At 36.6% G+C, this 12500-nt stretch overlaps 1 protein-coding gene across 1 annotated transcript in view; it reads right to left on the bottom strand.

Moving 5' to 3' along the window:
* The window catches only part of LOC135209791 (uncharacterized), a 52080-nt gene that overhangs the window by 38873 nt on the left and 707 nt on the right, over window positions 1–12500 (bottom strand). The window contains exons 2-8 of the mRNA XM_064242569.1: window positions 11107–11312; window positions 10697–10891; window positions 10096–10251; window positions 9390–9548; window positions 7549–7776; window positions 6178–6308; window positions 4620–4779 (exon numbers count right to left, since the gene is read on the bottom strand). Of these exons, the coding sequence (XP_064098639.1) occupies window positions 4620–4779; window positions 6178–6308; window positions 7549–7776; window positions 9390–9548; window positions 10096–10251; window positions 10697–10891; window positions 11107–11312 (1235 nt within the window). The remainder of the gene's footprint in view (window positions 1–4619; window positions 4780–6177; window positions 6309–7548; window positions 7777–9389; window positions 9549–10095; window positions 10252–10696; window positions 10892–11106; window positions 11313–12500) is intronic.

The following is a 12500-nucleotide window of genomic DNA, read 5'->3' as shown; positions in this document are numbered from 1 at the left end:
TATTACCCGTTTTCATGAGACGCTTAAAGCAATGCAATTTGTCATGAAGCTTTCTTTTATGGAATATTGAGGCCCCTGTCCGTCATGCTCTGTCCGTAAGTCTGTCTCTCCGTGTATATCATATATATATAATAATATATATATATATATATATATATATATATATATATATATATATATATATATATATATATATGATCTCTCTCTGTCTGTCTGTCTGTCTGTCTGTCTCTCTCTCTCTCTCTCTCTCTCTCTCTCTCTCTCTCTCTCTCTCTCTCTGTTCCCAATGACAAAGAACTTGCCAAGATTCCTTAGTTAAAGTAAATATTAACAACTGGTCATCGGGAATAAATTGGGCAAGATTCTTTCCAATCCCTTTGATTTTCAGAGGAAGACAAATATTAAAAGGAAAAAAAAAATCCACAGCAAAGATTTCCTTTGGGGAATGTATTTCGTTTTTCTTTCTCATTCTCTTGAGGAGAGCGAGATATCGATAATGTAACGTTTTGCTTCGTTAAGAATAATTTTTTTTTTTTTTTTAGCATGCATAGTATAAGTTAAGCACAGAGGATGCTTCGTATACTGGCAAGAATGTACTGTGGAAATGATTTGATAATATGCTGTAAGTACGCATCGCGAGAACTCCTTCATATGATAACAATATGTGGTTTTATCTCTCTCTCTCTCTCTCTCTCTCTCTCTCTTAAATTTTCTGCCTCTCCACCACGACAATGCTATTCGTTAGCGTACATAAAAGACTTCCAGTAAGTTGCATTCCCCAAATGACTGGTCTCCGGCAGTTCTTCATACAAGTTTTTCGGGAGTCCTCCATTCTCCCTGATTCGGCCCGACCCATAAACTTGACCCAGCAATCAGCTGCCACAGCAGCAGCTTTTCTTCTGGGTCCTGCCCGAGGGCAACTCACTCCCAGCGAATAGGCAGCTTCTTTCACTTCGTTGAACAAAACCAACGCTCTAATCGCAGTAGGTTTGTTCTGTTTCCGTGGAAGTTCCCGTTATATTCAACGTTTATTTCAAGTTCTTAGTGATTTATCAGGACACTTGTGCCCGCATTGTTTGTCTCTCACAACGAGCACACACGTCTTCCAATTTCCAAGGGCCTCCCATTCTGACAGCCACGAGTCTAGGACGATTTCACAGCTGTACGTTTGGAAACATCAAGCCCACACACAAACACATCACGGCAGTCATATCACCAGCCATCATCACTGACATTTACAGATCCTTTAACACACATACACACACACACACAAAGGAAAGGAGAGGCAGGGGAGAGGGGTGGGAGAACAGCCAATCCACCCACCCGCGACCACCCAAGTCCCTTCTATCAACTCAATTTCCGAGGGCGGCGGCGGTCGTTTTGGGGATTATAATTCCGAAGCGGCCGTCCAGTGAGCGACCAGAGATGTTGTCTCCCAAAGCTGCGCTTGTCTGGGGAATTAGGCCGATATGAATTGACGGTCAGCTATTTGATATTTGGCTTTTGTTACCCATCGGTCACCTCGACGTGAACTTGGCTGTTATGAAACGTTAGGTAGGTAATGAGATATTTTTATTTATTTATTAATTTTTTTTTATCAAGTACATAAGCACATAATATTATGTTCATTATCTATCTCCATAAACTTGTTTCAAGCAAAGGAATAAGAAAGACAAGCAAATAAAAGGCTAATATAAGTTTCTAACATAATTATTACTGAATAAAAAAAAAATTATAAGGTTTTACTATAAAAAGAAAAAAAAAGAGAGCGAAGATTCATCTACACTCAGAGTTGCGGCTCCATATAAGTGTATCAGTCGTAGAAGAGAATGTGAGGGACGTTGGATAATATAACATCCGAGGAAAAGTGAATGTTACATCTGGAAACACGAAATGGCGCCTTTACAAAAGTCAGGAAGCCAAAAGGAACAGTAAATACCCTTCGCTTCCCATAACAGTTTTCGGACAAAGTCACACTTTGTCAAATATTTGAGACATGCGACGATCTTTGTCAAATATTTGTGGCACACGATGTCCTTTGACAAATATTTGGGAGATGCAACGTCCCTTGTCAAATGTTTGGGACATGCTACAAAGTTTGTAAAATATTCGGGACATGCTAAGTAATTTGTAAAATATTAGGGACATGGTACATAGTTTGTCAAATATTTGAGACACTCGACGTCCTCTGTCAAAGTTTTGGAACAAGCAACGTCCTTTGTCAAATATTTGGGACATACGACGTCCTTTGTCAAATAAGACGTGGGCGGTGGGACGCGAAAGGCGACTGTAGAAGGCAAGGATGGACCAGCTTTGTACAAAGCGCATTCTTCCCCTGCCTGTCTCTTGCGCCTTTGCAAATCCTCGTGTGACCTTATATGACCTCAGAAGGTCGGACGATTGGCAAGGCGTTTTCCTTTTAATTCTAAACTTGCGAACGTTTTCGTTACGTTAGACGCAATAAAAAGGTATAGCACGAAGGCTAAAAGCGTCTAAAATAAGGACACAGATAAGATTCTGCTTGAAACTATTCAATTTGACATTTAACAATGCACATACATGCGGAGTTAATTCATAATTACAGATTCAAAAATAACAATAAATAATAAAATGATATCATGGACGTGTCTAGAAAGTAAAATATAAAACTATTTCAAAACTTGACAACGATGAGAGGAAAATGTTAATCATTTTATGTCTTTCTGAGAGCTTGACAAAGTTTCTTAAATATATCGCTTCCGTGAAAAATATCTCAAGATCTGAAGCGGTAACTAAGGTGATAAAATTAATGCCTTGCAATTTTTTCTTGAACAATATACCTGAAAATTATAGCAACATTCCTGAAACTTATAATGTAAAAAGTTAATGAGGAAAGTGGATAAAAGACTTTAAATGACGGTTCTATCAGAAGGCCTACAATTAAAATGTTTTATTTGATCCGAAATTTTAGGTCAAAAGTTAATTGAATTGTTAGTTTTGTTAAGAAGTTTGAATCTAGAAAAAACGTCTACCTGGAGTCATATTTTAAATGAAAATTTAAGCCAAATATTTGTCTATACTGGTCGTTCGAGTAAAAAATGAATAACACTATTTGTTTCTTGTGGTGACGAACCTTGATATGTAATATGCAGAATTATTCTGATTCCGATGGATATTTTGAAAATTTTTATGGTTGAATTATTCAAATATGTTAACATATATATATTTCTGTGTTATGTAACTTCCTCTTAAATTTTTTTAATAGTTTTCAGAAGACTTTTTCGTCAAAATAGCAGATAAATAACACGTTTGCTAGGACAAAGCCAAATTCAATTTAATTCTGGAATATACATTTATTTCGTCATTCACTTTTGTAAATTGCCAGCCAAACAATTACGAGTGTAATTGGTTTCTGATGGTCCATTTATAAATTATGAAACGAAAATTTTTTTGGGTCACCAATTTGCCGTTTTCATAATGCAGAGCTCTAAGTTCCGACTAAGAATCATAGATTACCTGTGGGAACTGTTTTGGCCGATTACTTCTCTTCACAGGCTCCCTACCCCACAATCACTCAAAATTTCAAAAAAACCTACACGGATCAGAAAGCAGTTTTTAAGATTGTTTCTTAAGTATGTTCCGTCTTCACATATTCCAGAATTACAGCTACAGAAAATTCTGATGTCTGAATGGCTCCAAAAATTCGAAGTGCATTTCATTACTTTCTGTAGCTCTTCAATAAAGTTTGTTGATTTTTTTTCAACATATGTACTATAACTGAAAGACCTTCCCGTCTCTGTCAGATTATGTAACACATCGCCTTTGCGTAAAACACAGTTTATATGGCTTTAAGCAGGTTTTTTTTTTTTTTTTTTTTTTTTTTTTTTTTTTTTTTTTTCTTTTCCCTAGGAGAAAGGTTCACTGTTTTGTTCAGATGTACTAGGTGAAATTACTTTATAGCAAATTCCCTTTTCTGTAATGATATTGATAAGCGAAAGCATCAAGAGAGAGAGAGAGAGAGAGAGAGAGAGAGAGAGAGAGAGAGAGAGAGAGAACTTTTATACGTATACCAGTGCACACATATACGGTAAACATCGGCATGATTAGCATTTGCTAATGTAGTATATATATACATATATTCAGTTTTCTTACCTTGATAAAATAATGATAATTTCCTGTGACATCCCATCGCCCCTCCCAACCATTTCCCTCCCCCATTCCGACCCCAAGGACACAACCCCTCCCATAAATGAATAAACTTCGAACCTTAACAACCGCCATGACACCCAAATATGCATAAAGCACCAACTCAAAATAGCATCGTGTCTCCCTCACTTCATCAACTTGCGAGGTCTAGACAGACAGATACAAACACACAGACAACTAACACACAATGGTGATGAATCCGACCAGTTTCTGTATTATATCCGAGAATGACTTCAGACATAAAGCCGAAACCGGATATGATTGACACCCAGTCTTGAATTTCCCCTGAATCAAAGTGTCGTGGAGACAAAAGTTATATGGATAGATGCATTGTATCTGAAAACCCTTCAGACATGGAGCCGAAACCCAGTCTTCAGTTTTCCCTGTATCAAAGTGTCAAGCACACACAAAAGTTAAACGGACGGAACACTCACGTTGGACCGTGAGCGGAAAGGTATTGCTGACGGTGCGCCCCTGAGCGTTGGTGGCCGCGCAGGTGTAGGAACCTGAGTGGCTCCTGACGACGCCCCTGATGACGAGCGACTGTTTGCTGATGACGACTCCCGCCCTCATGTTCTGCAAGATTTCCTGACCCTGGTGGGAAGAAGAAGAAGAAGAAGAAGAAGAAGAAGAAGAAGAAGAAGGAATGCAAGAGGAGGGAAAGAGACGATTTAGTTATATCAGTGATTAAAGAAAATATCAAACTTTCTTTTTATATTTGCTGTATCTACCTTATGGAGAGACAATTTTCCAAAACTCGCATTAGAGTGGAAGACAGGCCATTTATATTTATATCTGTACAGTTCTTACTTACGATAAATAACATATTAGTAAGGAAGTAAATAATTAGGAAAATTTAGTTCATTGTTCTTGATGATTTACGTATCATAGAAGGTGATATTTTTCATGAAATGATGAATGAATTGATTATTTTGTTATGTCTTACATCTTTTTTATGAGTTAAGTAGTATATCTTAGTTTACCAGACCACTGAGCTCATTAACAGCTCTTCTAGGGCTACCCGCAAGGATTAGACATTTTTACTTAGCTAGGAACCAGTCGGGACCTACAGCTTATTATGGGATCCAAACCCCATTATATACAGAAATTAATTTCTAATCACCAGAAACAAATTTCTCTGATTCCTCGCTGACAGAGCGGGGAATCGAACTCGTGGCCATCGAATCGTTAGGCGAGCACGTAAACTACTCATCCAACGAGGAAATCTCACATTTTTTTTTTTTTTTTTTTTTTTTTTTTTTTTTTTTTTTTTTCTTTTTTTTTTTATAATTTAACTCTAACAATGGTAACATTTAAGAAAACACTTATCATACCTTAAATGACTTTTCAGCTACTAACAATTAATGAAAAATAACTCCAGCAAATTTATGTCTAAATAGAAACAGATGTAAAAAAAAGATTGAAAAATCCGTAAAATCTGTTCAGTCCATCCTGAAACAAACTGAATTTACGGAAACGATTAATTTTCTAACTTGTGTAAGTGATTTACCGTTTATGTTCAACTTGTGTAAATGATTTACCCTGTTTCTGTTCAACTTGTGTCAGTGATTTACCGTTTCTGTTCAACTTGTGTAAATGATTTACCCTGTTTCTGTTCAACTGGTGTCAGTGATTTGCCCTGTATCTGTTCACTTTGTTTAAGTGATCTGCCCTGTTTCTGTTCAACTTGTGTCAGTGATTTACCGTTTCTGTTTAACTTGTTTAAGTGATTTACCCTGTTTTTGTTCAACTGGTATCAGTGATTTACCGTTTCTGTTCAACTTGTGTAAATGATTTACCCTGCTTCTGTTCAACTGGCGTCAGTGATTTACCGTTTCTGTTCAACTTGATTAAGTGATTTATCCTGACACAACATCCTTTGCGAAACAGACTTAGCATTCGTGAAAGAGAAAGCCAGGATAATAAACCTTTTGTGCCTTTCGGTTCCTGAGGCGTAAACAAAAAAAACAAGAGTTTGGTCCGGAACCTTACATTTTGATACCATTCAATGCGGTGGAACTTCGGGTTCGACTTGATGTGACACTCGAAGTAGACGTCGTCCTCCTCCTTGATGTTCCCAGCCTCCAGGGGCTTCCCGAGGGTGAGGTCCACGATGGGCTCGTCTAGAACAAGGACGAATAATAGAACAGATGAACAGAGAAATAGAGACATGTGACGATGCGAGAAGTACAAAGGCGGGTGACGAAGCTACGGAGGTAGACAGACAGATCGAGAAGGAAAGAGAATATAGAGGATATAAGCGGAGAGAGAGAGAGAGAGAGAGAGAGAGAGAGAGAGAATACCCAGGAACAAATAATCCCTACGGCACGACGCAACTCCTTACTGTAACCTTGAATGAGGAACACCAGTAAGGTGTCCTGTACATCTTGTATTTCAAAGCAAACTATACACTGAATGAAAAAAAAAGCAATGCATCTTTTATGGCATCACTCGATATAGCCAGACAAAAGAGCAGAGAAACATCATTACGAAATGGTCATTTGTATGAAATGAAAAAGTCAGGATTAATTCTTCAGTTTTATGTTCATGAATAAATTCATCACTCTTATTTCATTCAGTCAACTGCTATTCGTGTGTGAATAATTATGAAACGAACGGAAGAGATTTGAAAGTTGATTAATATTACAATCGAGTGAAATTTACGGTTAAAATTGCTCTTGCTGGTATATATTTTTTTTCATTTTAACTATGATGAGGTTTCATTAACATTATGAAACAGGAATTTTTCTACATTTTCAGTATAAGTGTCTTACATTCATACTTAATTCATCACAAAATACTCACATTTCATCGTTATTGTTTGAATGTTTTTTTAACAAATAACAATGAAAAATAATATAATATTTAAGGTAATTGAAAATATTCTTAACATTACGTTACGTCTAATCCGTTGTATAATTTACAAAAAAAATCTTGGTTGATAAAAAAGAACTACATTTAAAATACAGATTTTTTTTCGCATTCATGAATTTATCATAAATTGTTTTAAATATTGGTAACAAGATTTTTTTGGTGTACATTTACCTAAAGGGGGACTAACGATTCTGTAAAGTATTTACAAAATACATATATTAAGAATAAACAATATACTTTATGGACGTTAAGAGTATCACTACAGTCTAGATATAATAATATGATCCTTTCACTCAGTGATTGAAGAAAAACATGAGGCGGAACTCATGAACAATAAATGAGTTTCACCCCGAGATTCCCAAACCAATAAAAGTTTATATCCCTTTGACATTTAAACTACACAATATGCCCAACTAGGCAATCTGCTTTCTTTCTACTCTTCCATTCCTTCAATCAGTGAGCGAATACTCAATTACCTCTTGAACTCACAGTAGACAATGAGCTTCCTCCTGTCTGACAGAGGCTGGTGGGAGAGTGCGGGATTCACACCTGTACAGGTGACAGTCGTCCCGTCGTCTGCTCCTGTTACTGCTATGGTCAGTGTGGCTGTCGTGATGTTACCCCCGTCCTGTATCTGTCCCGTGGATAGACAGGAGGAGCTGAATTCTGAGTTGAACTCTGTTCTCTCTTTCAGACGGCTATTGCTAACTCTCATATATTCCAGAAGTCAAAGAAATGATGCAAAAAGATCTATCGAATTGATCCTTATAAATGGATTTCAGATTCACTGACGTCCAGTGAACAGCTGATTAGGATTCATCGTGAAGTCACCAGGTGTATATTGAAAGAATGAGCATTACTTACACTGAAACGAATGTTTGATTTAGGATTCTGAAAGGTTTCACAATAAAGGCCAAACGCGTATTACGAAAAATACAACACTATTTTTATGGTAAATATTAATGAATTATCTTGACAATATTGAAACAAACTAGTCGGCAATTATGGAAGCAAACAGTTGTGAGGGAGAGTTATAAAAAAAAGAGTTATTTATCTATATATATATATATATATATATATATATATATATATATATATATATATATATATATTATATATGAGTGTGTGTATGCGCGTGTGTGTGTATAGAGAGAGAGAGAGAGAGAGAGAGAGAGAGCGAGAGAGAGAGAGAGAGAGAGCAACACAAAAAAAAAAAAAAATAATCTAGGTGAATAAAAAGTGACAAGGTATAGAGGGGGAGTTAATTGAAACAAATAAACTGAGCTGATTAATGTAGGCACTCAGAAAGAGAGAGAGAGAGAGAGAGAGAGAGAGAGAGAGAGAGAGAGAGAGAGATCATCCGTAAAGGTGTAAGGTTGCGAACAAATTAACCACTAATCTTCATGGTAAAAAAAAAATTGCAATTTGAAATCAATGACCAGAAAATTGCAAGGCGATATCTTGATACCCAAAAACTTACAAGAAGAAAACTTGTTACCCAAAAAAATTGCAAGGTGAAATATTGATACCCCAAAAAATTGCAAGGAGAAATCTTGTTACCCAAAAAATTGCAAGGAGAAATCTTGATACCCAAAAAATTGCAAGGAGAAATCTTGATACCCCAAAAATTGCAAGGAGAAATCTTGATGCCCGAAAAATTACAAGGAGAAAGGTGTCGCCGGGTTGATCTTTATTAAGAGGATCAAGAATGTGGAATGCAGAAAAAGCATCAAAAGGAAACCGGGAGTCAGCGCATCTGGGCGAAGGAAGAGGTAAAGAATTACATTTCCGCTAAGCCTGGATATTTCCAAAGTCGAGTCCTATCAAAGGACCCGGTGAGGAGGATGAGATGCTGTGGCAGATTAGGATTCCTGAGAAGGAGGGAGGGAGGGAGGGAAGGGTTCCTTCCGTTTTCAGGATTATTTTGTGATGAGAAGAACGAAGGGTGAGGATAAATGTTAGAAGATGGAATTGGCAGAGCAGAGAATAAACGGAATGAAAAATTGGACAAACAAAAAGAAATGAAAATTGGCATAACAATTATTATCATTCCTAAAGAATATAGAATCAAACCTGAGAATTAGGGTTAAAACTTAGTTTTTGCGAAAATGAATAAGTAAAACGATAGTTATATACCTAACATATGGAAAGCCAATGACAATTTTCTAAATAAAAAATAATTCCCAAAATTCATCCAAGACACCCTTTTCGAAAAATGGTTCCTAGTGGTTCCTTAAAGTCTCAAGGGACCCATAGACTTAAACCCAACACCCATCTCGAGAAACGGTCCCTACCGGTCCTTCAGTCTCAAAATGACCAGATAAACTTACGGCGTGAGTGACATGAGGGCTCCAGGGATCTGATACCCCTCCACCAGGAAGAGATCTGCGGAGGGTGTGATCCAAGGGCGCGACACACGACGCTTACGGTGGACCCAGACATTGCTACGATTGGATCTGGTTCGACTATCCTGACTTCGACTGGGGACACTGGTAAAATTAAGCAATAATTGTAAATGTACACACACACACACACACACACACACACACACACACACACCACACACCACATATATATATATATATATATATATATATATATATATATATATATATATATATATATATATATATATATATAAAGGCAGAATCCACGAATGAAAATGAAACAATGGAATAACCGTTTGTGAAAACCTTTCGTACTTCTCAACTTCTAAAGTCTGCTTAGTTTTACTTTCCTTCGTGAATTTTACCTTTATTGATATATTCATCCAATTTCCAGAGTTTCGTGATTCAGTGATACACACACACATACACACACTATATATGATATATATATATATATATATATATATATATATATATATATATATATATATATATATATATATATATATATATATATATATATATATATATATATATATATATATATATATATATATATATATATATATAAATTATAAAACACTGAAAAACTAGGAAACAACCCTAAACATGAAAAACAGATAACGCACACCTGTTCCCTGGCACTCACGTGTGATATTGAGTGCCACAGAGGCACTGCGCGGGGGAATGATGGCTGCCTCCGAGGCGTTGAGGTGTGTAGGCGTGCGGGCGTAACAGGTTAAGGATCCACCCTGGAGTTCTCTTTTGGCCGTTACTGACAGCGTGGCTTCGACAACACTCGTCCCTAGGGAGGAATGATTCGGCATTTTATTGGTATGAGAAATACTATGAATGGAATTCGGATGACGATACTCGATCTTTTATGAATGAGGTTACTACGTCAGTTGACATGAATGAACGTGTGTGAGACTCTTGGTTCTTTTCTGAATGAAGTTACCATAAAACAAAGCAATTAATATATGGGACTATTCTTAAGGTAGTTCCTGTAATGAATAAACAGTCAAATTAAGTTAATATTAACTTGCTATGATAATGAATAAAGTAACTATATTAGTGAATGAAGTTATTACAACAAAGTGAGAAACATTTGTAACACTCGTTATGACATCGAATTAAGTTTATTATAACCAAATTAACTAAACTGACATTTGCTATGGAACTGAATATACAACGAGAGAGAGAGAGAGAGAGAGAGAGAGAGAGAGAGAGAGAGAGAGAAGGATACCCACCTGTCACAGGATCCAAAGAGGAATTAGCGTACAGGAGGGGGAGTTCCCTGCCTTCATTCCACCAGGTAAGGGAAGGGGCAGGGCGCCCCCCGACGCTCCTACAGGTAAGCTCTGTCAGCTGGTTCTCCTGCAGGGGTCCCACGGTCCCCACCATCTCTCTGCCTTCCCAAATCACCACAGGAGGACCAGGTGGGACTGAATGGCCAAAATGATAATATATCATTATTGCAGGAGCTTTCATTATGATTCTCCACAACTTTATAATGCTAATAATATGAAACTAATGATGATTATGAGAATGATCAATGCATCGAACAGAGGTTTAGATTTTGATAAATCAATGATAATAATTTAATAATCTATCATCAATTTCAAGGACATCTGCTGCCAAAGGAGTCACTGCTACTCACCCACAACCGTGAGATTAACTCTGGTTGTCGTGGACGTCGAAACCCGGTAATCGATCCTGCACGTGTAGACGTCCTGATCATGGGCGTGGGCGGGTTCAAGCACCAGCGAGGGCATGCTGGAGGGGACAAAATAACCCCTCTTACCCAGGGCCACTTCGTCCCACCATCTGACGCCGTTCGAGAAGTCTCCCAAACGAGCGTCGTAACTGAAATGCCAGTCAATAAATCACCGAAAATGTTAATAAATCGACTGAAATATTAGTCAGTTAATTGACTGAAATATCAGTCAGCATATCAACAGAAATGTCAGTCAATAAATCTTAACTGAAGTATCAGTCAGTCAATAAATCAACAGGAATATCAGTCAGTAAGCCAACTGAAGCGAAAATTAATTTATCAACGGAAATATCCATCAATATGTCAACTAATAAGTTTGTAAATCAACTGAAATGTCAGTCAGTGAACTAACTTGATAATCAGTAAGTAAATCAACTAAAAAGTGCGTAAATCAACGGAAATATCAGTCAATAAATCAACTAGAATGTTAGCTAATAACGCAAGTATGATGGCAATAAATCAAATGAAATGTCAGTCCATAAATCAATTGAAATATCAGGCAATAAATCAACTAGAACGTCAGCCAATAAATCATGTGCGATGTTAATAAATCAACTGAAATATCAGTCAGTAAATGAAATTGAACGTCAGCCAATAAATCAAGTGGGATGTTAATAAATCAACTGAAATATCAGTCAGTATATAAACAGAAATGTCAGTCAATAAATTTCAACTTAAATGTAATGAAATCAACTTCAATATCAGTCAATAAATCAACAGGAATGTCAGTCAATAAACCAACTAAAAACGAAAGTCAATTTCAAAAGATCTACTAAGTTTATAAATCAACTAAAATGGCAGTCCAGTAAAATCAACTAAGATGTTGATAAGTAAAATGATAGTTGTCAGTCAATAAACCAACTTAAAAATCAGTCAATAAACCAACTGAAATGTCATTCAGTTAATCGACTGAAAGGTTAGTCAATGAACCACCTGAGAGATCAGTCAATTTAACGACTGAAATGTCAGTCAATAAACCAACTGAAACATCAGTTAATAAACTAACTGAAACGTCAGTCAATTTATCAACTGAGATGTCAATCAATGAATGAAACTAAAACATCAGTCAATATGTCAACTGAAATATCAGTCAATTTGCCAACTAAAATATTAGTCAGTTCATCAACTAAAATGTCAGTCAATTCATCAACTGAAATATGAGGCAAAATTCTTCACTAAAATGTCAGTCAATTTGTCAGCTGCATTGTCAAGTCAATTCCTCAACTTGAAGGGTCAGTCAGTCACTTTCATTTTGAAATGAATGATTGATTTTTGGT

This window comes from Macrobrachium nipponense, chromosome 38 (genome assembly GCF_015104395.2).
Source record: "Macrobrachium nipponense isolate FS-2020 chromosome 38, ASM1510439v2, whole genome shotgun sequence".
Taxonomy (NCBI): domain Eukaryota; kingdom Metazoa; phylum Arthropoda; class Malacostraca; order Decapoda; family Palaemonidae; genus Macrobrachium; species Macrobrachium nipponense.
Note: the sequence above shows the minus strand (reverse complement) of the source record. Positions and strands in the feature narration are given on the sequence as shown.